Here is a 25,798-nt window from a genome sequence, read left to right as displayed (position 1 = left end):
TGACAGCGACTGATCTCTCACCTTTCAGCTTCCTGCCTCTTTTATTAAACAAGCAAGTTCAACAACTGCTACCAAATGTAGTCAGTTAACTCCTCAGTAACACCAAGGCTGCTGCTGTAAGTGAGGGATGATGCCCAACGACGTGTCCATCATCAGGAATTAATGGGCGACGTGGATGCAGATCCGCTGTGCGAATCAATATGAGGATTTTCACCAACAAATGAATGACTGGTGTGTAACTTTACTGTCTGCTGCAGCCTGAAGCTGTGAGCTGAAATGTGAGACGACGGCTTGTGTCGACTTCACCTTATAGGACTGTTGCCCTGATTTTCCACACAGCGACACCTCCAAAAGCTCCAGATCACAGGCTCTCACTGATCGCTGATGTAAACAGTTCAAAGACGTGATCAGAGAGTGATCGTGTGATCCAAAGTCTCAGTGAGTTCAGAGGGGATCGGTCTACTTCCTGCAGCTTGTGTGTCTCCTTCTTGTGGTGTTCAGAGGATGAGACACTGAAGGACCAGCGTTACAGTCACTGTTAGAAAAAAGCTAGCTTGATAAGGTGCTGCAACAAATAGTAAAAAGAGGCTCTGACTGCGTCCCTGTTTCTCCAAACAGTGCATTCATTTAGATGGTGCAGAGACAGCTTCACTAGACCTACTTAATAGGTATTCATTATCACTTTTTAACAGACACCCAGCAGCCAATTGGAATCGAGTATTCACCCATGGTACAAATGCTGGTAAATTGTAAACCTGATGCTGTAAACCTGCTCTTTGTGTTGTGACCTCTAACACACCATGTCTGTGCTTGTTTTGTAAATTCAAAACTTATGGAGAAATAGTGATGGAAATCTTTTAATTTCTTATTGTCTGACTATAAACCGTTTGGTTACAGCTCTGATTGCCAGTTAAGTGTTTTAGAAAATCTCCATCCACACGAGGACACTGTGAAGCCTCTAGTCTAAATCTAAATCAGATTAAAAGAAAAAAGCTTTATACACTCCCCTGCAGAGAGTGTGTGTTATTTTGGTGTTGACTTTCTTCATCCTGATAGAAAAACAACCAAACAGAAGTTAATTATGGTTAATGCTTTTGTTGTGCTTATGTAAAAAGAATCAAGCATTTTATCCATCAGGTTACTCCAACGGATTTCTGCATTATGAAAAAAGTTATTCAAAAAGTTTTTAATCTTTTTAATCGTGAACAGGACTCTTGTCTGTTGGATGTTTCAACAGTGGAGCAGAGCTTATTTTCAGTGAAAATATTGTTTCTACGTTGGCAGGATATTGAGTGTGGAAATCCTGGAATGTCTTTTCTAAACAGCTGCTTCTGGTTTAACAGCGCTCTGAACTTGAATTCATGTCCGGCTGAATGTCTACACACATGAAACATCTCTTCTTTGCAAGGTTATAGAAGCTGAAATGACCGTAACAGATTCTAACAAATGCTCCTTTACCACCTTTAGGTCAGCATTTTATTGACTTTAAAAGTTTGTGTCCAAAGGTGGAGAGCTTCTACAAATGTTGACTCTCATACAACACTGATTAGGCTTTTATTTGTTAGACACACTGACACAAATTCAAACCTCTTTGTTTTCTTCGGTAAAAGAGAAAGAAACATGAGTGGCTCGAGTGAAACAACACGGTCTTGACATAATCAGTTGCTGATCTATCAGATTAAATCGATCTCTTTTGTGCTCTTTGTGTGATTATAATTTGCCAATCTGTGCTGTGTCGAGCTCTCCTAAGACCCTCCCTTGTCCCCTCCTCAAATTACAGAGTAAGCAGTTAAGATAGTATTGTGAGCAAAAGTGGAGTTCATACGTAACTGGGAATGTTACATAAGGGCACTTTAGTGTAGATCTGCCAGTGCAAGTTCCAGTGATCGCAGACAGATAAGAACTACAAGCACTCAGACAGCCAGGTTACAAAGATAGAAGGAGGGGAAAGAAACACATTTTAGAGTGACTGGAGCACTTTGGCTTCAGCTGGCAGCTGAGGAGGGATTGTTTCTGGGAAAGCCTTCTGAGAGATTCCTGCTTTTGGATTCAAACGCTGGAGAGGATTTAAGCTGAAAACCACAAGACCAGATAATGTATATGCGGCGATTGCGGGTTTGACAACCAAACAGGAAGAGGTTTGCACACAGTTGGAATTTATGGTGCACAAAAGCATATCAACTGTGAATGTTTGACAAAGGAACAAAAGCCAGCTGAGAGAGGAGCCGCAGACAGAGGAATTCAAGGAAGGACCACAGCAACGGCCTCGTTTGAGCCCTTTTGTTTTTATTACGGTTGTATTCGATTTTGGCTTCTGGTTGTTGATCTCCTCGGGTAAACTTTTGACATTGTCAGTCATGTCTGAGAAGGAAGACTTGTCCTACAGCGAAGCCATTCTGAAGGCCAGCGCCTCCATCACTCGCTTCCCTCTCATCCCAGTCAGAGGAGTTCCTCTCATGAGCTACATCGCCAAAAACTGGGACTCCATCTGGGCTTTCCGTCCTGACCCCTCAGACCTCCTCATCGCCACCTACCCCAAAGCAGGTACTCGGATAGCTGCTTCCAGATGTAGCTTTGCATCTAGTTTTTGGACAGTGATTGTTTATTTTGTCGTGTCATATGTGTTTTTATTGACGTTCTGTTAGCGTTCACGCAGTTGACACCAGTGGTGAAAGGTCACTAAGTACATTTACACAATTTGTATTTTTTTGTAATTTTGTATATTAGAAAATATTGTGTGTATTTTTTTTTTACTCCACTAGATTACTTTGACAGTTTTAGTTATTTTTCCGATTAAGAGTTTGTGTACAAAACATATGATATTCTTAATAAAGATAACGCATTGTTATTGATTACACACACATCAGTATATACAATAATTAGAAAATAAGCTTAGTCCTTACAAATAATAATATGCTGCTTACACATTATGCAACAACTGCTAATCACAGAAAAAAAATGTTCTGATAATATTTCTATATTAATTCAACTTGTAATTAAGTATTTTCACAGCTTTTCACAGCTTTTTATTTTTACTAAAGGATCTGAATATTATTTCCTCCACTAAAATAAAGCTAAAAGAACACAGTGAACCTGTCACATGGTGACGCTAATAAAATGAAAATCCACAGGCTTGTCCTTCACAGCAAACCTGATTTTCTCACGGTGAAGGGCGCCTGCTGGTTTCATTCAGCCAGTGTGGTTCTAGTGTGGGTGGATGAGATTCAACACATGAGAAGTATCCTATCAATACACTCCGTGTTAATTTGTGTTTTTGGGACATTAGGGACCACATGGACCCAGGAGATAGTCGACCTGCTTCTTCACAACGGAGATGCTGAGGCCTGCAAACGAGCCCCCACACCCGTCCGCAGTCCTTTCCTAGAGATCTGCTCCCCACCACCCATCCCGTCAGGTGTGTATTCATGTGGTTATATCTGCATGCATATGATTGCATTTACAAGTTATATAATGCATGCATATATGTGTGTGTGTGTGTGTGTGTATGTATACACGCACGCACACACACACATATACACACACACAGTGCAGGATACATTTCAAATGTCATGGTTAAGCTGTTTCCACTTTTCCTCCTATAAATATACACTTCAAATGCACTTTGTGTCCACGGGCTTTGGCTGAAAATTAAGCTATTATTTCCAAATATATCCTCCAACCAGGTCTGTATGTGCCATGTCAGAACTCACAAATCCAATTCCTGGAGGAATGTTTTCATAACGGCTTGTTTCTTCCGTCTTAATCAGGGTCAATGAGCTATTAACCCATAAACATTTCCGAGTGGCAGACTCAAACATCTAAAGACTGCAGTTTCTGCTGGTGGCAAAAAAAAAGTCTGGTTTTTCATCGAAGTTGTCAGGAGAAAATAGTCTCAGGTTAAGCATCCATGCCTCTATCTGCCTTGAATTGTTTATTTCTGCCAAGTACTATTATTTGTTGGCATGTTTTGCCTTCACTGGACAGTTTTTGCAGGTGAACAGCCAGACAGACATGCAACAAAGTTCGCCAGGTGGAATCATACTGGTCATGTTACAGCCATGCAGCAATGCAACCTGCAATGTAATCATTTATCTACCAAAGAACTCCTCTCAGTAACATTTCAAAGCTGCCTCAGTTGATTTTCAAAAATATCAGAACAAGACTTGTAGATGGCTGACTTGCTAATAAGTAATGGCCTACGAGCCTCTGTAGCATTCATTAGGACAACAAGAAAGAAAATAAGCATGTTTCCCAAAATGTGAACAATCACAAAGCAAAACAATGAGCTAAAAGACGCTAAGAAACCCGTTAGAGCTGCAGAGTTGGATTGTGGGTTAATACTCTTTGACTGTGGCACATTGGGTGACTTTGCACTTTCCTTGAAATGAGATGAAATCTTTGTTTATTTGCCTACGTGATAACAACTATTCTGGGGTCACTGCCAACAGTTTTGCTGCAGGAAACAAACACCCTGCACTACGTTGTGTTTTGCTTGAAATAGCAGATATAAGTGACTATATTCCACACTTTGTTAAGAAGTTGGCAGGTCCCTAAATTCTGAGAAACAAATGTATTTTGAAGCAGCCTTGGGATATTATCCATCTCAATGCATTAGTCTGGGAATTACAACATAAACATTGAACAAAAAAACATGGAATCTGAGATAATATGGGCCAAAGGTGTTTTTCAACTCTTTCACTTGTGCATATCCTTTTTCACTGAACAAATGTTTCAGGTCTTGATCTTCTGAAGAGTATGGATCCCCCAAGAGTTATCAAAACACATCTTCCTTTTCAGTTGGTGCCTCCTGGATTTTGGGAAAACAAGTGCAAGGTAAGACTTGATCTGTCAGATTCAACCGAGAGATAAATCCTGCAGTGAATTTTATTGCCTCACACTCAGCAGTAAATGTTAATAGGGTGAAAGGCTCATGATACAGTGCACGTAAATTGGGTGAGAGGTGAACAATACAGTGCCATACAACTGCCTTAGGTTACCCATTCTCTGTATTGTTGTTGTAAATCCCTTTTGTCTCTCCCTCCTGATGGTATGTAAAGGCTATCTACGTGGCACGCAATGCCAAAGACAACCTGGTGAGCTACTACCACTTTGATTGTATGAATCAGACGCAGCCTGAGCCGGGGCCCTGGGAGGGCTACATCCACAAGTTCGTGCGAGGAGAGTGTAAGTAGATTAAATCACATTCCTGGGTGTCATTTTACCTCCACTCAAACTGGTCATTTCTGTTTCATAAACCAAACCGAGAAGAGATCACATGCAACTGTCCTGTGTGCTTTGGCTGACACATATACCTACTCCACCAGCCTCTGTGGTATTTGCCTGGAGGCTCTTGTGCATTAGAGAAAATTTGAATGAGGAAAAGTGGCTGCTGACTTCTGAAATTCACAACACCTTAGAAGAATGAGTTAGTTTGCGTAGCTCACTGTTTTTCCCCATGAGAAACATAGTTTGCCTCAGTGGGTATGAGCAGATTATCAGCACCCTGCTGCTGAGTGACGGTAACGCCAAGCAGAAGAAAATGTTCCTTCTAATCTACAAAAGACTACAAAAGAAAAAAACTTTCTTATCTTTGGTGTCCATTTGACAGCAATAAACCAGCTGCTACATAAGCAATTTAATTTCATTGCTTGGGACTTATATAGTCGTCAGCTCTTCAGATTTGACGTGTATCAAACTGTTATATCTAACAGGATGCTTTTATCAAGAGTTTATAAGTTGTAACTAAAGAATTTATTATATGTGCAATAAATCATTTGTTAATGCTTTACAGGTCAATTATTAAGAGATACATAAGGACATAAGAGAAAAACTTCCTCAGCTGGTGTTTACACTCTTGTAGTTTGTGGCTCTTTAGTTAGAGTTGACTGTCAGACCTGGTAAAACGCCTCCACAGCACCTCAAACAAAAGCTATTTATCAACAGCCTATGAAACCTGTAAAAAAAAACATGTATTGATAACTTATTAAATTAGCTTTATGTTAGCGGTGGACAGCATGACTACTTGTGTATCATGCTCTCTGAGGCTCTGCAGCCCTCTCAGCTCTACAGAGCATTTTAGCTGCTTTCAGCTCATTGTTTTGGTTTTCAGTGGGCAACTTTATGTTTTGATTCACTCTCACCGCTCTCATGCGATCACTTTTGGTACACAACCTGCTCAGCACCAATCAGCAGGCGGACACAGTTAGTGACCAGCTGGTGAACATAGTGGAGCGGGTAGCAGCTAAAGAGCCAGATATTTCCCTCAGAGGTGGTGGAGACCAAAAATAGAGCTAAAAAGAGAGTTAATTTTGGACGACCACTGTTACACTGTTTACAGCTTGTTACTGCTGCCGCTGAGAGGCCAAAAAAAATCAATAATTCAATAATCAGTTCTGCAATTACAAATGGCAATACAGTTATTGAGGTCATAGGTTTCTCACTTTCTCACAAAAAGTGCTCTGTGAATCTCTGCAGTGTCGTGGGGCTCCTGGTATGACCATGTGAAAGGCTACTGGGTGGAGAGAGAGAGGAGGAATATCCTCTACCTCTTCTATGAGGACATGAAGGAGGTAAGGAGAACACATGGGCCTTTTTCTTTGACATAAAGACTCTGTATCACCAAAGCATGCTGCACAGACTCCCACCATCACATTTACTCCCCCAGAATCCTGGGCGAGAGGTGGAGCGTATCATGAGGTACCTGGACTTGTCGGTCTCTGAAGAGGTCATCAGCCGGATTGTGGAGCTCACGTCGTTCAAGAACATGAAGGAGAACCCGATGGCCAACTACTCCTGCGTGCCAGCACCTGTTTTTGATCACTCTATCTCTCCCTTCATGAGAAAAGGTGCATTAATCTGCAAGATACTGACAAAATACCATTAATATCTTATGATGTAATGCAGTTAAATCAGCCTCTCTGTCAGCACAAATCAACAGTATCAGCTTCACAAAGACAGGACTCTAGTGTATGATGATATTTTAACATCCCCTTCACATGGTACAGTACAGTGACGCCCTCTAGAGGTGCTTGGATCTTTTGCTTCTGATATAAACTACTATAACTATTATAAACTTTATGCTCTATAGCTGAAACAATTTGATCTATTAGCAGAAATTGCTTCATATCACTGTATTAATCTGATCTAATTAATAATTTTTCAGCAAAAATGGCCAAAATTTGCTGCTTGCATCTTCTCAAAAGTGAACATTTGCTGTTTTTTATTTATCGTGTAGCATGGTAATTTGACTTTATGTATGTTTTTGACTGCAGTTTGTAAGATTTTTTGCAGATCTTGGGCTCTCTGAAGTAATGATAGAAGTGTTTCATACACCAAACAATTAATCATTTCATCTAGAAAATAATTGGCTGATTAATCTGTGAGGAAAATAATTCTTAGATGCTGCCTTAATGTTCAACAGTAGATACTTTTAGAAAAAATAATTTCACTTACTTCTCAGTGATTTGCAAATTACATCATATAAGTTATTAATTTACATATTTAACACAGTCCTCTTCTTCATTTTTATTCTTTACAGGTGAAGTAGGTGACTGGACAAACCATTTCACACCTGAGCAATCAAAGATGTTTGATGAAGATTATGAGAAGCAAATGAAAGACGCCAACTTGCCATTCAGGACCCTCATCTGACGGATTTTGGGGTTTTACGTATTGACGCAGCTCTGCAAACCAAAGACAATGACAAAGATAAAATGGCACTGTGCAGCACTCAGAAGGCAAAAACACTGTCCGAAAACTTCACATGAGCTAAAAACCAAAACAAAAAATCAACAAAAATGCATCTGTTTGACTCACTTCTCAAGTCTGGATGTTAAACACCACAAACACTGCACCTCCTAATGTGTAGATGCAGAGGAAAATCATTGGCAACACTTCACAACACAGTACACAGAATTGTGGTGTTACTTTAATTTGAACTGATTTCTCAATATGATGGACCACTCTACTTGGGGCTGCACAAAAAGAGTAACTAATGATTAATTAATTAGTAATTAATAAGTGGTTATTAGTTTTTTGCTGCTCAGTGACTGATTTGTAGTTAATCAGGAGCTGCTCATAAAGAAAGTGGTCAGTGTGTCTATTTACAGACATTTATGAACTCATCATTAGCTAATGATTCATTAATATAGGATCTCTCGGTCTACCATTCAATGCTCAATTCAGAGTTATTCAGGATCTACTCATTAACGATTAATTAATTCTCAGATCCTGATTCATTCTTCAGTAACTACCACAATGATGCGCACCCTATTGGAAAGTGTTACCAAAACATCCAAATCTATGTTTGAAAGATCAATAAAAATGTGCTCCACAATGCAAGTGTGTGAGTTTGTAATCATCACTTTATTGCAGCTTATCACGTAAACAATATATAAGACCAAAAGTGTTGTGACTGAGTGGACATGCCCATTTTATGTCATGAGACCTCCAACAGAGTCCGCTGACTGCATGGAGCCTATAAGAGAGCACTGGCAGCTGGAGGCATGAGGTTTTTCTGCCCATATGAAGTCATTTTGCAACCCTACACCACACTGTACAGAGCCCAGCCAAAGCAGGGAGGCTGCACGAGACAAGAGCAACGAAGACTAGAATAAAAGTAATGAGCTGGAAAGTCAATCATATGAAAATGGACAGAGGACACAAAAACACAACAGCTGAGAATATCCAAGTTTAACAAAAAATCACTTTTAATACATACTTTATTTCTTAGAATAAAATTCTTAAATAGTTTAATACTTTATCAGCAGGGATACTTCCCTTCATTTTAATTCAATCTCCTTCCTTATATAGAGGCTATGTTTATGTTGCTTTTTGAAAAGTTTTATTGTTTTTTAAAAATATTTTCCTGTGTTTTCTCCTCTCTCTTCTATTGGTTGGCTCACTATGGTTCCTCTCTTTGGTTTTGATCTTCCTCTCTCCACTCCGCCTCTTTCTCTCCAACCCTTAAGATCCTCTTCTTCTACATCTCTATATAGCTCCTGTACCTAAAGGAGAGCAGGAGAAAATGCATAAATCAGACAGGGAAAGGATTTTTTGGACATGCGGTTTGTTGCAATGGAAACCAGCACAATGACAACACCTCAACTATCTTTGCGGACAAACTGATCGTCACTGCGTCAAAGCGTTGGAACTAATAGCACTAAGAAAGCATGATGTAGTCTGTAAGATACCGCTCACTTAAGAATAATTGCTTTTCTGACATGAAGTCTAATGAAAGCAGCAAGCAAACTAAGTCGGTGCCAGCGGCGAGACACTGAGCGTCCGTCATTTCGCTTTTATCTGCTGTATCTAATGATCAGAACATTTCGTTTTTGGGTGGCTTGTTTTTGACAGGAATTTGGTCCAGTGTTAAAGGTCATTAAATGGGACAAACTGTAACCACCAAAGGCACATTTTAAGTTGTAGAATAGAACAATTGTGTTATATTATGTTGTCATTCATTATCTACTTTTATGCCACTATCCTGCTATGGATGCTTCACAGGTTAATCAATAAACACTTCAAAACACTTCAAATTATCTGCTTACAACTCAATTATAGTATATTAAAACCACTTATACAATGTTTATATACTGCATATAAATCATAAATGAGAGAATTAAAACTAAGTGTAGGACATCGACTATATCACAAATATTTAGAAATGTGGTACCGAAACAGGTGTCGCTCACACTCTAACAACAGACAGACACAACCCAACAATCACGCTGTAACGCTGACAGTGACTAAGTTGTCCTCTGAGGCATCTTGTGGGCCGATACGACATCAGAAGTAAATAATGAACAGACAGCTCAGAGGACGACACTAGATGCAGACAGCAGCGCTGTCAACAGGAGAGTGATAATAAATAATATAAATCCCCCTGAAGACAGATTTGCATAAGAGCAGGAACATAAGTGACTGAACAAAAAGTACACTAACACATACGCAAACTACATAAACACAGTGATGGACACTAGCAGTGTGAGCTGTGAAATACCTTGTTTTAGTTACAGGCAAAAGGTGGTGGGTTGACTGAATTTAGTCTGGAAAGAAAGAGTTAAGTTAGGTGAGTTAGTGAGGAATGGAGACATAAGGGAGAGATGAGAAAGAGAACTTATGATGGATTCAAAGACAGATGAGGAGATGATGTGATAAGATTAAATGACAGTACAGCATGGAGAGGGATTACACTTTGTTAAAAGATTAATGAATAATTAATTAATTAAAATTAATTAATCAAAAAGGATGACAGTATTAATAGATACAAAAAAATTGATGATCAGAACTGTAAATCTAAGAAATATGGAACATCTTTATTTTTTGATATGTTAGAGTGGATGTGCAAAAACACAACGGCTACTTACACTCAACGTAGTTGCGGGCAGCGAACTTCAGCACCTCATCAATGAGGATGACGGGGAAGGAAAGCTTCAGGACGATCATCCACTGTTCTGTGGACAGATGGGTCAACTTGAAGATCATCTGGGGGGGAAAAAAAGTCAGAGTTAGGACTGCTGGGAAACTATAACAAGACACATAGGACAATGCTTCGAGATAATTTCTACAACTGGTGGGTGACTTACGGGCAGAGGGTCAACATAGATGATCATGAAGTGCAGGGACATAGAGAGGGACATGGCGGCAAGCAGCCAGAAGTTGCTCCATGGGGGCATGCGCAACAGAGACTGGTTCTCAGACAAGCTTGAAAAGGAGAAAAGAAATCAAAATGTTACTACAATGCTGACAAAATGTGTTTTTCTATGCAAACTATAAAATCCAAATCCAACACATGTTAAGTATTACCTGTTGAGAGCATTGCACATCTCAATGGTGACCAGCACAGACAGGGCCATGGTCATGGGAGGAGCAGCCTCAAAGATCACACATTCGACGTCGGCGAAGTCCTCGTTCTCCTCGTGGCACTGCATGAAGTGAGACTGCACAGAGGAGAGGTGAGGTTATCAAGTGTCTGCGCATGAGTGTTTGTGAATCGCAACATGTCAGAAAGACAGCTACTTACCAGCTGGTAGTAGGTGACCCCGGGGCCAGTGGAATCGTAGAGGAACCAGTAGGCAGCACCACCGACAGTGGCGGCACCGACGTATCCTGTTAGGGAAAGATAACAGTCTCAGTGTGGGCCATGGGTGTTCCTGCATTTACAGAAAAACCAAAGACAATGTCCACAGTCCTACTTACCACCAATAGCCATGTATCTGAAGAACAGCCAGCCAGAGATCAGGGGCTCCTTGGGGGAACGTGGGGGCTTGCCCATGATGTCCAGATCAGGGGGGTTGAAGCCCAGAGCAGTGGCGGGCAGACCGTCAGTCACCAGGTTGACCCACAGCAGCTGGACGGGGATCAGAGCCTCGGGCAGACCCAGGGCAGCGGTCAGGAAGATACTGAGAGTGAAAAAGGAATGATAGCACAAACAGGAGGCCAAGGTTAGCCAGAAGTAGAGAGACAGATAGCTGAAAGATGGCTGACAGATGACGTTCAGGTTATTACATGGGATGTTACATATGCCACTCACCAGACGACCTCACCGACGTTGGAGGAAATGAGGTAGCGGATGAACTGCTTCATGTTGTTGTAGATAGCTCTGCCCTCCTCAACAGCAGCCACAATGGAAGAGAAGTTGTCGTCAGCCAGGACCATCTCAGAGGCAGACTTGGCAACGGCAGTGCCAGAGCCCATGGCGATGCCGATCTCGGCCTTCTTCAGGGCAGGGGCATCGTTCACACCATCACCAGTCTGGGGTGGGAGGAGTGGACACATAAGTTTGAACTGCTCTCAAACTACACAGTACGTCTCTGTTTCTTTTAGGTTGAGCTCTTACCATAGCAGTAATGTCATCCAGACCCTGGAGGTACTCAACAATCTTGGACTTGTGGGATGGCTCCACACGGGCGAAGCAGCAAGCCCTGCGCACGGCCTCAGGCTGCTCGTGAAGGGGCAGATCGTCAAACTCACGTCCGGTGTAGGCCTTGCCCTCAACATCCTGTTCCTCAGTGAAGATGCCAATGCGACGGCAGATAGCGATAGCTGTTCCCTTGTTGTCACCTGAAATATGGAAAATCAGCAAAATGTTTCTGAGGTGTAAAACACAACTTTGCAGAACAAGGAAGAGGATTATTGGGATATTAATCACTATTAGCAATGGGACAGTGTATTTACTCAGCATTACTAAAAATTCATTCAGTTTTAATGAAAAGCTTTGTGAGGCTAGACTTCTGTTCACATAGACATACATAACAAAGTATGATAATGTTCTACAAGAGGACAGTGCATTTCTGTGTTGATAATTCCTCCCATCCATGAAACTAACCAGTGATCATAATGACACGGATTCCAGCAGCTTTGCACAGCTCAATGGAGCCAGAGACCTCCTTGCGGGGGGGATCCAGCATGCCCACGCAGCCAACAAAGGTCAGGTCAGTCTGAGGAGAGAAGTGTGAATGGAGTCATTCAGTCAAAGTTTGTACATGTGGTCACACATTTCAATATCAATTCCATCAAGCTGTTAAGTTCTCACCTCGTAATCGGCGAACTTGGTTGAATCCTCGAGGTTCATCTCCTCAACCTTCAGTGGGGTGTCACGGGTGGCCAGGGCCAGGCAACGCAGGGTGTCACGGCCGGTACCCCAGTCCCTGATAACAGACATGATCTTCTCCTTGATGTCACCGGTCAGGGGCACACGGGTGGTTCCAACACGCACATATGCGCACCTCTCAATCACACCCTCAGGGGCGCCCTGTGGAGAAAACAGGATGATTATGTTGAATGCTTGGTGTCTCACCACAGGCCGCCAGAAGGAGGAAAGAAAGAAAGACACTAACCTTCACAAACATCTTGGCACCACCATCACCCTTAGAGGGAGTGCAGTACACGGACATGGACTTCCTGTCACGGGAGAACTCTAGAGTGAAGTTCTTCTTCATGAGCTGCTTGATCACCTATTGGAGGATACAGAAACAAAATTTTTAATCAGATAGACAGTCACAGGCTGACCTTAATTAACACAAAAAAACTGTAATTCCTTTGAACAAGTACTGATTCAATTAACTAATGGCTTACTGTGGATCAAAAGGACCTGTTTTAACAATAAATTATCTTCAGCGTGTAACAAATGGCAGCAGGAAACTTACTGAGCAGCAGGCGTTGGCTCTCTCAATCCTGGACAGGTTCTTCACGTTGGAGTTGAACACGTTCATCTTCTCAACCAGGCAGCACAGGGCGGTCTCAGTGGCCTCACCAACCTTCTCATAGATCTTCTTAGACTGTAGGAACGGAGGGTGATGGAAAGAACTGGTTAAAATGTGGAAGGTCATATGGTTTCTATGTAGCAAATATGCTGCATGACTTTACCTCATTGAAGTCCAGAGAGGAGTCGTTGCACAGGGCGCAGATGGTAGACAGCTCAACAAGACCGTCGTATGCGCTGCAGTTGACCTTGCTACTTCCCTGGGAACTGAAAAACAAAAAGAGAATTACGAATAAATGAGAGTTGGCTCGTATATGCTTTGATGTCCCACTGATACTGGATTCAAATCATGACAACCAACTTACACCTCGCCGTCAGGGGTGTACTTGGAGCCAGAGATATCGAAGGCATCAAGGTTAACATTGTCGCCATCAACACCCTTGACAATGAACATCTGTCGGGGAGGACACAAAGGAAGATTTCATTATGTCCGTAATAGGTTAGTATTGACAACTCAGTTTCCTTTTTGAGAGTGAAAAATGTCTGATACCCACCTTGGTCACACACATCTGGTTGGTGGTGAGGGTTCCGGTCTTGTCAGAGCAGATGACAGAGGTGCAGCCCAGGGTCTCCACAGAGGGCAGGCTTCTGACAATGGCGTTCTTCTTGGCCATACGGCGGGTACCAAGGGCCAGGCAGGTGGTGATGACGGCGGGCAGACCTGAGAGACATCAGTGAAAAGAGAGTGTGATAAGCAGCAAGCGGTGGAGGAACAAACAGTCTTCTGATACACTGAGTCTGACAGTCACTTTGTGGTTTCGCTTACCCTCAGGGATGGCGGCCACAGCCAGAGCGACAGCGATCTTGAAGTAGTAGACAGCACCACGGATCCAGGAGCCTCCATGGACGGGGTCGTTGAAGTGGCCAATGTTGATGGCCCAGACAGCAACACAGATCAGGGAGATAACCTTGGACAGCTGCTCGCCGAACTCGTCCAGCTTGGCCTGCAGAGGAGTCTTCTCTTGCTCGGTGGCGACCATCTGGTCACGGATCTTACCAATCTCAGTGGACACTCCGGTAGCAATAGCAACACCGATAGCCTTGCCAGCGGCGATGTTAGTGCCCTGCAGAGTAGAGACGCAGAGAAAGGTAAACAAAAAAACAGGTAAGGGTGGGGAAATGCAGGGAGGAGTTACAAGGAAAAGCAGCGAAAGTGAAGATAAAATATTGATATTAGCACTTACAGAGAAAAGCATGTTCTTCTTGTCCTGGTTGACGGCTCTGGGGTCAGGCACAGCTTCAGTGTGCTTGATCACACTGACAGACTCACCTGGAAGAGAAAGCAGAAGATTAACTCAAAACTGCCAATGGACTCAGGACATAAAAACAATGTCTTGTCATATTGAAGGCTTCTTGAAAGCTTACCAGTAAGGATGGACTGGTCAACACGCAGGGTGGTGGACTTGATGCAAACAATCCTGATGTCAGCGGGGACTTTGTCACCAACTGTGGGAATCACAAAGCCACCATTAAAATAATTCTTGTTAATTCTACTAAATTGTTATTTATTTCCATTAAATATAAAGTAAACAAAGCTATGTTGACTGTACATATTTGTGGACTCTGAGGGAATTTAGCTTTTTTTTTAAATTACTTTTGCATACCAGTGACTGTAATAGCTGTAAGTAGCACTATTCATGTCACACATAATGAAATATTTTAAACAAATATCCTAAATGACTGTAGACGTTTTAGAGCCAATTGCTTAGAGTAACTTTCTATACTTATACTTTCATAATGGAACCTGAACTGACACACTCATGTGTGGGTGGGAGCAGCCAGCTAGAGTAGCAACAGGTGTACACTGACAAATGAACAGAAGTGTGCAATGGCAGGGAGGGGAGAGGAGGTGCGGCAGGTGCTAGTGAGGGTATTTATACTCATGATTTTGCTTTCCTTCAGTCAGCATGTTTTCACAGCAGTGCTACTCCATCCCGCCTTGCTCACATTGCCTTAAAAAGACATGACGCTTTGCCCTCAGCCTTTACCAGACACATATTTTGAATTTGTGTCACTTTGTCTTCGCTTCCCTTGACAAAAGTGTAAGTAACTTACTGGATGTCATCTTTTCATACCAATACTGTATAATGACAATGTGTATAATTATAGTTAGACTGTGACTAACAGTGGTTTTATTCCCCTGACATGATGTTTACAGATCAGGCTGACAGACACGAGCAATGGACAATCTTGACATTTCTTACCAGACACCTCCACAATGTCTCCAGGGACAATTTCTCTGGCCTTGATCATCTGCACACTCTTTCTGTCAGAACGGTAAACCTTGCCCATCTCAGGCTCGTACTCCTTGAGAGCCTCGATGGCATCTTCAGCGTTACGCTCCTGTGGCACACACACAGACAAAAAGACACAAACAGTCATTAAAAAGTCTAAATAAGTTGCTTGAGTGTAAACCATACTCATTTTGACCTTGGCCTGGCACTGGCAGCGTACACACACAACCTAACGTTGACCCATGCATAGGTCAAATCTATGAACTAATGTGGGCTATTCCATCTTAGGTTACCATATATCATAATGGCAGGTTTTCTTTTGTGGAAAGTGGTGCATGGATCTATGTTTATAAATATGATCTAACTGAGAGACTCTAAAACTACATGCTGTGGTCAGAGAGAATGTTTGAAGTGATAAAATTTGATCTGGGACGGTCAATCTTCTAATAAGAGGTTGCCAAAGTCAGTTCTATTGTCAATGAGAAAAAGTGGAACGAAGCAGCTGATTCAGACACATGTCGGGGATGTAATAACAACAGTGTTCCCATAGTGACTGATGCAGCAGTGCCAATTACTCAATGGCACGCATGCAGAAGAGCATGACTTGCATAATGTGAATCATCCACCCAGTCAAAACATAAACTGAGCAGGGGGTTTATTTAACGTCTTGAATTGAAGTTAGAGTGAATAATATTGTTTATTCAATGTTGTAACAGCAACCTAAAAACACATACCAACTATTTTGAGCTTCAAAGCAGTAAAAGTGATAATGTTACAGTTGAGCAACCATGTCAGGGTAGAAAACATGGCAGTAATTGGAACATGTGCGCTTCCTGTCATAGTTGTAATGGATATGTCTTATTGCTCAATGTGCTGGGCCACGTCACTGACCTGCCATACTCCAACAACAGCGTTAGCGATGAGGATGAGAAGGATGACGAAGGGTTCCACAAAGGCGGTGACGGTCTCCTCACCTTCCTCGAACCAGGCCAGCACCTGAGGTCAGAGTAAAGAGCAAATCAGAGTTAGAGTGAGCACAGAGGACACACTAGTGGCAGTGGGCCATACTGCTCCTGAGAAACAGCATGCAAACATGTCTGAACCTCCACATTTAATGTACTTTAAGTTGATTATTAATGATGAAAAGATTCCTCACAGCTTTATAACCTTGTATATAATGTCTAAATAATAAGAGGGTTCGTTTTCAGGGATTGTGGAGGCCGCCACGGACATTTAAAGTTTTTTCATGCATTTAAAAAAACTATTTATGATGATTTTAAAAGCTCAATTATACAAGCCATTTTCAAGACTCATCATCTTTATTTACTTAAAAAAATCAGTTCCTTTAATTTCCCGTATTGATACGTGTTATTTTGATCATACTTTCTTACGTCATGATATGATTACATAATTGTTGATCATTTGATCTCAATAACCCATAACTCCTTGCTCCTTCACCCCTCTCTGTGTGGAGGCCCTTCGTTCCTTCCTTCTGGCCTGACCTTTCCTGAAGGATTCAGTTTCTCTCCTCAGCTTGGGGCTTTCTTAAAATAAACCCCTTACCCCTCAGCCCCCCTATACTCTCCTGACCCCCGTCTCTCACTGGCTCCTCAATATTCGCCTTCTAAGGCCATCATGACAGCTGCCCGAAGGGGTGAAAGCTGGACATAGGAATTAATACACCTCCTACAAGGCCTAGCAATCTGTCTCCCTCCTCTCAAGTTGTTGTCCTCAAAAATACATGAAGGGGTGGAGGGACTTGGGGTGGGATGAGAAGTTATCTTGATTAATTGACCAGACAGAAATGATCAGCTCCAGTGTGCTTGTTTAGTGGAAGAGTCTGTGTGATGGGGTTTAAAACTTAAATGCAATTAAATGACTGTTTCAAGATGGCAACTGGGAAAGTAAGAGGGGCCAGAGGGTGTTGCGCCAAAAATGTAAATGTGAAGAAAACAAATTTGTGGGCCAAAGTTTAGGAAAGAAAAAGTCAAGCGAAGTGTCTGATCCCACGTGATGTCAGTGTCTGGTGGAATTTGTTGCGGCTATTCTGTCTACTCTAAATCCCACGACTGTTAATTGAGTTTAAAATGAATGCTGTGACATTAATAACCACAGTTTAAAGTTACTGACATGAACATAAACACTTGTATACTTACAAAAGAGATGCAGGCAGCCAGCAGCAGGATCCTGACGAGCAAGTCCTCGAACTGCTCAATGATCAGCTCCCAGATGGTCTTACCTGAGAGAGGCATGAAAATAAAGAGATTAATATAAATCAGTACATAATAATCACAAAATATAGATGTAATTACTGACACGTGTAAGCTTGAGTGTATCTCCGCTCAAAGGGAAGAGTTTACAGTTCATAGTATGGATCTGTGATTTTACGCATTGACAGTTGAATGTCATTACTATGTGGGCATTGCACAATCAACTTTCTGTCTACGTGTTTATACTACAACTCTTCTGTGCATGAGGGGCAGTTTAGAGCATTAATGATGGTCTCCCTATCTGGGTCAAATCGGGTGTTTCGACCTTCAGATCAATTTCAGATTTGACTTACCCTCCTCAGCAGGCAGCTCTGGAGTTGGACACAAAGGTGAAGGAAGCGAATGGGTGGGGAGACACAGAGAGGCAGGAAAAAAGGTTGGTTAGTTAAAATGTTCAGACAACAAATATGGCGTACAGAGAGAAACATTTTCAACAAAACTTTGGGAGAAAAGATAAACTTATGTGACCTCAAGATCTGCTTTCCTAAACTTCTCAAAAATCCCTGTGTGCTTTACACTTGATGACATTAAACACTGTACCTGGAGGCCTGAAATTAAAGAGTCATTGTACTGAATCATCTTCCTCTGATGTCTGAGCAGGACGTGATGAAAACCTTCCAGCAGTGGCTGCTCACTTTCTAAATCCTTTAAAACAGTATGTTTAATGGCAGCTCACCAAAATGCTCCAACTAACAGAGGCTTCTGAACTATAGTACCATATTACAGAGCCTTTGCTATCTAATTTGCCATTCCACTAATTATTGATTAGCAATCATATTACAGGTCATTTAGCCATAAGCCATCTAAGGGCCTCCCCTTTTTACCCGGCCTAAAATTATCCATCTCTCCTGTTAACGCCGCCCATGTATCACCCAGGAAGCTTCTTGAGCCATCACCTGTCTCTCTCGCTCTCCAGCCATCTTCTTTGGCTATCTTTAAATAGCTCTTCAAAGCCCTCAAAGTCTCTGCTTCTCAATGTCTCTGCATTTCTACCAGCTGTTGCAACTCCCCTCTAAAAAAGCATCACATGTAAAGTCTAAACCAAGGCCGCCTCAACGAGTATCTCTGGAAACTCTGCTGGTGTCGATTCAGGAAAACACATCCAGAAACTGACCTAGCAAAAGTCATTTGTGGAATATAATGAATGTAAACACTCAGATTTTTCTTTAACTGTGAAGTGAGAGTTTACTCTAAGTGGCCTAGCTACCCAACAGCTACTTTGTAAGTCTTTCTTCTTTCAGTAGGCCTCCTACCCCATCCCCGATGCCCGCTCTCTCACCATTAAAGCCATACTTCTCCAGGTTCTTCTTGAACTGGTCAGGACTGAGACCAACGTTCTCATTCACTCCAAAGTAAGCCAGGCAGTCTGCCGGGGGCTTTGTGTGTGCGTTCTCCATCCTTTCTGGATAGACAAGGGATAACCCGTCTGACCGTGCCTATCCGCGCTCTTTGCACTTCTTGTTCTCTGCAGTTTTTAGCCTTGGTCCACCACCCTCACCTAGAAGTGTGGCACTCTCCGATTATGGAGCGCTGGACTGACAGAAAGAGCGAATAAGCCCATACACTCTCAGGGTTTTATACCACCAAAGGGCTCAGGATTGGTGGACACCCCGCCGACACACGCCTCCAAATTCCAGCATGGGAGGACATGGTCGGGGGGATTGGAGGGGAGGGGAGGGGGATGCGGGTGGGGCTCGAGGTGGAGCAACGGGGAGGTGAGATGGTGGATTGGAACTGAGGACAAGGTAATGCAGGAGAGTGGTGGTGCAAGGGGCTGGAGGGGGGCGAAGGGAGAAGGGGGGGTCCTACCATGGATGAAAATGAGATCTGTTTTTGGAACATGCATGGTCAGTGGAATAAGACGAAGGGAGAAGGTGAGAGAGTGAGATAGGAGATCATCCAGAGGGGAGGAGGGGTGGCGTTGGGGGGGCACATTGAGTGACGGCTCAACTGGTTTCTGCTGAGGAAGGTGGCTGAGCCAGAGAGAAAGGAGCGGACTACACTCCTCCAAGTGAGAGACTGAAGGAAGGAAGTGGTGGACGAATAATTTGGTACGAGAATAAGCTGGCATTTTTACAAGGAGAATGTGAGATGGACGTGTCGGCACACTGACACATGAAGTTCTCCACTCGAACCAGACACGAGAACTTTGTGCAACAGAACTGCATCATCTGCCGTCGTCAGACATGTGCACAGTTATCTCAAGTTCTGCAGGATCAATAAGCACTCATAACAACAGACACCAAGCCTGATAATAAACCATGTTAAGTGAGGCACAGGAATGAGAAAGAAGAAGAAACGGAGTGTGTAGTAGAGGAGTGGAGTGGAGGAATGGGGGACAGGAATGCTAAGAGGACAGCCAGTGTGTCATACTATCACAGCGCAGAGGAAAAGCCCCGGCTGCAGATAGAAGGATCAGGTTTTATTTCTCTTTTTTTATGAGGAAGGGAAGGCAGCGGGGCGATGCAGTGGGGCTTAAGGAGATGTGGGACAGATGATCCGGCCACAAATTGCTATTCAGTGAGACACAATGGCCTCTTGTGGCAGATTCAGAGAATTAAATTTGTTATTGACAAATAAGAATACAGATGATTTAACAAAGGAAAATAACGTGTTCCTTTTTATATAACTGGGTTCATTTGCCGGATCCATTTTTAATTATAAATCTATATGGTAACTAAGGACCTCATTACTTACTATTTGCCCTCTCCATATCTTGTTTCTGATAATACGTTATTTATATAGTGAAAACTTATGTAAAGCGGGATGTTGAGCACAGACTGTGTTGATTTACTATTTGTTTTAACAGCAGTAAACATGTTGCTGGGGGGGTGCAGAGTCCTCTGAAGGCAGGAATTCAAGTTGCTATTGCTAATCAATAAACTGACAGTTGTTCCTGTAAGAACAGCAGTGGTCACTGCTCTTCACGCTCACAGCTACAGGGCACATTTTTGCTGCAACCTATTTATTACTGTGTTATTTTGTTGTGCAGCGTCGCAGTGACAGCTGGAATTAGATTTGTTCTCAGAGTGAAATAGGCTTTACTTAAAAAACGCACTTACCAACAGTTATTGCACATTGCTGTTGCATAACAAGTTGCATTCTTCACAGTTTATTTTTGGTCAAACCATTCCCAGAAAAAAATGTTAACTGCTTTCAGTGTCAGCTATCTGGATCATCATTAGGGTTTTACTGCATGTTAGTGATGGATTTTACTGTGTCATATTTCAGCTGAATGCCGCTGTCACTTAAAGTGTGGCCATCGAGTTCAGACTGGATGGTCAGCAAATTCACGCAAATCAGGTCAAACAAAGTGTGCTTGAGGGACACAGGAAACCGTTATTTGTGTGTGACACAGAGACTGCTGAGAGTATCTGACGATTACAGCAAATAACTATAAAACATGTTGGTGATGAGTCATTTCACCTGACTGAAATGTAGCTTTACTTTAAAAATTCAAAACTACTCTCTTACTCTTTTTTTCCTTTATTCTACCTTCTTTCACCTTTTATAACTGCTATTTTCTCTCTTCTATGATGCAGCTTTGTAGTTCAAGAATTATTTGTTTACGACCATAATGATTCATACGACCTAAACGACTCACCTCACAGTGGGAACAACCATCATGTGAGCAGCAGGACTCCCCATCATGATCAGGACTGAATGGTGAAATGTCCCTTTACTGACAATTTTAAAGCGATCACTTCAAATACATAATTTATCTACGACTTGATGTGTGATTTATTTTAATCAGACTAAAATGCTTTTCTATTATGATAATAGGTATGGGGGGGGGGTGGTTTTATCAAGTTTCGTAAAGGAATTTTGCTTTTACTGACGTGTTTTTATACAATATTAATGTATGTGTGGTAGTTGGTATTGTATGTGCAGTAAGGGTCAATTAAAAAAGCAGCCCTGAAAGATTCACTGACTTGCTCAAGGACACTCCGGGAGGATGGACACCTCCAGTAATAGAGGCTCTAACTCAGGTCATCCGGCTGAAGGCTGAAGGTCTCTCTAATCACAGGGACCCTCGTGGACAGAGAGAGAGTCTGTTGGTTATTTGTGTGAAAATGAAAAGTTTAAAAACATGTTTTCATTTTTTTTCAATTGAGTACAGTTCATTCTGTTACTAACACTATCACATACCATAACATATATTTACATTTCATACATTGGATCTAAACCTTTGCATATTTTCAGTACTTGGGGAGTAACTTACTATGATATACTGTGGGGACATATTTACAGTATATATTATCAGCCTATATAACACAAACATGAGCCTCTGCTGCTCCGCTGCTGAGAATTTCTAAAATAGGAAGTCGTTTTGTGGCGGCTTTCAAGTTTCCAATCAGCTGCTGGTGGCCAACTGACCCAACCCTGTGGCCTTCTGCAGAGGGGCAATTCCTTTCTCAGAAGGTACAGTACATTATCCGCTCATTATAGAGCAGAAAGCACAGAGTTTAATGCATATTGTGCGTGCTACTAGAAATATTCTCAGTAAGATACTAAACAAGCGTCATCCATTTGTTTCTTTGTTGTATGCATGTATATAATCATATAAACATTTATGTTGCAAATATATTCAGATGAGACATTTTTTATTAGGATAGAATCTTATTTAGTGTACGTGTGTGTCCGAAAATGTGTAGGTAAGCTGAAATGTGAATACATTAAACATCTAGGGGTGAATCTTATCAATTTACCCAACATCTATAAGTAACAGGGACTAACAGTTGTCACCAGCTTCATGACATATGAACTTCTTTTTGTCTCCAGACATGCTAAAACATTTTATTCTTATACTGTTCTGCCAGTGTCCCCATCTCTGTTTCACCCAGCCGTTCTCCAGGCCTCAGCTGTTGTACAGCCACTCTGACCTCTGAGATTTGGGGGCTGTGATAGGGGTCGGCCTGTCAGTGTCTCCCTCAGGGCAGAGCAGTGACATTTAACTCAATATCCCAGAAGGATAAGGTTTCTCCCTCCCCTCCATCTTCCGCCTCTGTCTATCTCTGAAGTGTCAGTAGCCTGTGGGTGCAGGGCTACTACGGCGTAAACCCCTGCAAGCCGGGACACCCATCACCTCCAACTCCCACCGTGGCTCTTACATGCCACGCCTTCATGCCAGGCTGAGGGATCACCATGTGCCGCCATAACCCATCAAGCCCTCCCTCCTCCACTGCTGAACTCTATACATGTTCCCAGTTCTGTACAAGTGTTAAGTACCGTGGCGGTTTATCAGCATGCACGCCTTTCTTACGCAACTAAGTCTGTCTCTCCTGACTTGCACGGCACAAGCAAAGTGAGAGGGACAAGGCGACATTTGTCACTTGAAGACATGGAGCCAGGAAAGACTGACATATTTCCTAAAGAAGGTTGTTGTCATGAACAGCATATTCTGTGGTTGGCACATTGCATGCTCTCAATAACATAATGAGGTGAAGGAACCCTCATTTACAGTAGCTGTTAGCCATAAACACACTTTTATTCATCCAGCCTTACGAAAAAAAACAACTTGAACTAATCTGTCGATAAGTAACGGATTGTAATGTTATTTAAATTATTTTTTTCTTTAAGTAACGTTCTCCAGCTCAACGGGCAAGCAAAGCTAAGACTGTAGCAGCAGCATCTTAACGCTCAGTCTAGCTTGCATCCACAAACTGCAGGTTTGTTGAACTTAAGTAAACTTAAGTAAATTAGGACACCAAAAGAGCAGCAACATAAAATGAAATAACATGGGACATGTGTGGTATTGACAGTGAGGACATAATTAGTACTGGGCAATAAGCCAATGGATAAATGAGCTACAGTGTCGGTGTTATCTGCGTACTTGTTACAGCATTAGCTAATAGTAATAATAGAAGTGGCAGCTGAGTCTCTGAATCCAGAATTCCTCGTGAGATATAAATAGAGCAGGTGACACTGTGCTGCTGGGCATGGCACCACCACAGCTTTGCGGCTTTTTTATTTCAGAATGCTGGACCTTCAGCTCAGGCCCGGAAGTCTAACTTTCATGTGTTGGGAGCAAATACGGCGGGACGTTGGAGGGCGCTTTTGACTCCCCCGTGTCATCAGTATCTATGCGGTACATTGGGCTGAAGGGTTCCTGGTTGTTCACACCATTCCACACACTTAGGACTGTACTATATAAGCCATGGGGGAGCAGACAGGAAAGTAAGCCTCTTGATCAAAAGTGGCTTTCATTTTACTTACATGGTGTCATTTACTTGGCTGGCTCTGCATTTTTTACAGGCCAGTGCTGTAAATTTACTGCCAACGGTGCTTTATTGGGAAACTGCAGAATCAAGCAAAGCATCCTGTTAGTTTTATTGGCTGAGATCAATTCAGATTTAACTCACAGCTGCCTCATTGTCAATGTACAGCAAATTCAGAAGGCTTTCACAACACAGTTTGTACTGTAGAGTGGCTACTGAATTCTGCATTTACATAATAGAAAATAATTCGACTATAGTGTGAACTGCAGCATTTACTCTGTTACATGTGGTAGTTTTAATGCAGCGTATTTTTTACTCTTACTCAAGTAAATTTTGGGTTTAAAATCTGTATTTTCATTTAGCTGCATTTAGCAGACACACAATTTATTTCTAATGATGCTGATGGTTATGGGAACTTTCTTTGCTATTTTATTTATAAGAGAAAGAGAGAGGTTTATCATAAATGTCACAAATTTACACAACTAAGATTATGATGTTAAAAATTCATTACTAATTGACTACAGGCAGAAATGTAAATTAATTTCTTTACTTTTATGTTTTTTTACTCATGAGTCATTTACTTTTTCAGCACTTTAGTACTCTCACTAGAGTAATTATTTTGATGACTAATACTTAATCTTCTACTTAAATCCTTGTTTTTAGACTGTAAAAGTACTTTAATTCCTGTGCCCTTTTTTTCACCTCTAATGAAATCGTCAAGCCCTGACTATCTATTAAAATAAATGTACTGGCCCAGTTCCGTCTATTAAGGGGACTATATTCCATCAATAAAAACACACGTTCATGTTCACACTGTCAAACATCAAAGTATGTTTCCAAATCAGCGGGCTGCTTTTTGAATGTCTGCACATGAACAAACTCCTTCTGGAGTTTCATAATAGTGGCCATAAATTCAACAGCTTAGTATTTCAGGCCAGCATAACTGTATGATCTAGTATGTACAGTATTTGGTATCATCTGAAAGATGAACTCTTGGACATATACTACATCTTCAATGTCTTGTCTATTTTGAGTACTCATCTAACCTAGATGCTATTTTTGCTTTGATAGCTGTGAGTGATGAGCCATGTCGCAACCACAAAAAATTGGACTGGACTTCATAATCTATGGACCAAAGTTTGATTTTCACCTTTTTCTAACAGTGCTGAAATATTCAAGGTTACATCTGAGTCCCTAAGACTCACTGACCAACACAAAATTTAGAAACATAGTTCTATAGAAGCTCTGCAGCAAGAATCTGAGACCACATAGCCAGCGACAATCTGTGAAGACCAAGTGTGACTTCATGTCTTCAAAGAGAACGAGGAGGGTTGAGGCACCCGATGGCCGACAGATATCAAAGCAGTGGTTTCAGTGCACAGTTACGGTCTACATATCTCTGTGCATAGATAACGTGATTATGGCTAAAAGACATTCATCAGACAAAGGTTCGGTAAAGGTAGCAATTACTTCTGCATCCGGATATTAGACAAATAACTGTAACAATTTCATAATGAACATATAAGAACTTCAGAGAGGCCTTTGTGTTAAAGGACTTTGTAACTTTGAAAGAGAATGTCAATAATATGAAACTACTGGTGAGGAAATGACAGGAAATTATTTTCCACTTAAAAAAAAAAAAGTTCTGCTTTTTTTAAATCCAAGCCCAGCCCCCTCAGCTTTACCCTTCACCTCTCACCTCAGTGGTCCTGTAAAGGGAAGGCGAAATGACAGGCAGAGTGCCTTGAAGGGTGTTGATGACAGGAAGACGAATGAATGCAAAAAGAGCCAGAGAAATACCTAAGAAAGAAA

At 41.9% G+C, this 25,798-nt stretch overlaps 2 protein-coding genes across 3 annotated transcripts; one reads left to right on the top strand and one right to left on the bottom strand.

Annotated features, from left to right (window-relative positions):
* The first annotated feature begins 1,847 nt into the window (after positions 1-1,847).
* Positions 1,848-8,340, top strand: sult1st6 (sulfotransferase family 1, cytosolic sulfotransferase 6). The gene is made up of 7 exons (XM_070851465.1): positions 1,848-2,544; positions 3,287-3,415; positions 4,736-4,833; positions 5,058-5,184; positions 6,475-6,569; positions 6,665-6,845; positions 7,538-8,340. Exons 1-7 carry the CDS (start codon positions 2,358-2,360, stop codon positions 7,648-7,650), a joined length of 930 nt encoding a protein of 309 aa, XP_070707566.1. The 5' UTR covers positions 1,848-2,357; the 3' UTR covers positions 7,651-8,340.
* A 5-nt stretch (positions 8,341-8,345) lies between these two features.
* On the bottom strand, positions 8,346-19,326 carry atp2a1l (ATPase sarcoplasmic/endoplasmic reticulum Ca2+ transporting 1, like). Of its 2 annotated transcripts, XM_070851445.1 has the most exons (24): positions 19,048-19,325; positions 18,062-18,079; positions 17,655-17,737; positions 16,390-16,494; positions 15,469-15,607; positions 14,630-14,710; positions 14,449-14,534; positions 14,031-14,328; positions 13,759-13,925; positions 13,570-13,658; positions 13,369-13,471; positions 13,149-13,280; positions 12,840-12,956; positions 12,536-12,754; positions 12,329-12,440; positions 11,840-12,063; positions 11,534-11,754; positions 11,200-11,402; positions 11,024-11,109; positions 10,807-10,940; positions 10,587-10,704; positions 10,368-10,485; positions 10,001-10,046; positions 8,346-9,005 (listed from the first exon to the last, which is right to left on the bottom strand). In XM_070851445.1, the coding sequence occupies exons 1-23, from the start codon at positions 19,163-19,165 to the stop codon at positions 10,042-10,044; spliced, it is 2,976 nt and encodes a 991-aa protein (XP_070707546.1). In that variant the 5' UTR covers positions 19,166-19,325; the 3' UTR covers positions 8,346-9,005; positions 10,001-10,041. The 2 variants fall into 2 exon arrangements, with proteins under 2 accessions (XP_070707546.1, XP_070707545.1); XM_070851444.1 differs by lacking the exons at positions 8,346-9,005; positions 10,001-10,046 and having other exon boundaries at positions 10,360-10,485; positions 19,048-19,326.
* Between the last annotated feature and the right edge of the window lie 6,472 nt (positions 19,327-25,798).

This window comes from Pempheris klunzingeri, chromosome 20 (assembly GCF_042242105.1).
Source record: "Pempheris klunzingeri isolate RE-2024b chromosome 20, fPemKlu1.hap1, whole genome shotgun sequence".
Classification (NCBI taxonomy): Eukaryota; Metazoa; Chordata; class Actinopteri; order Acropomatiformes; family Pempheridae; genus Pempheris; species Pempheris klunzingeri.
The sequence above is the reverse complement of the archived record's forward strand: the minus strand, read 5'-3'. Positions and strand labels throughout refer to the sequence as shown.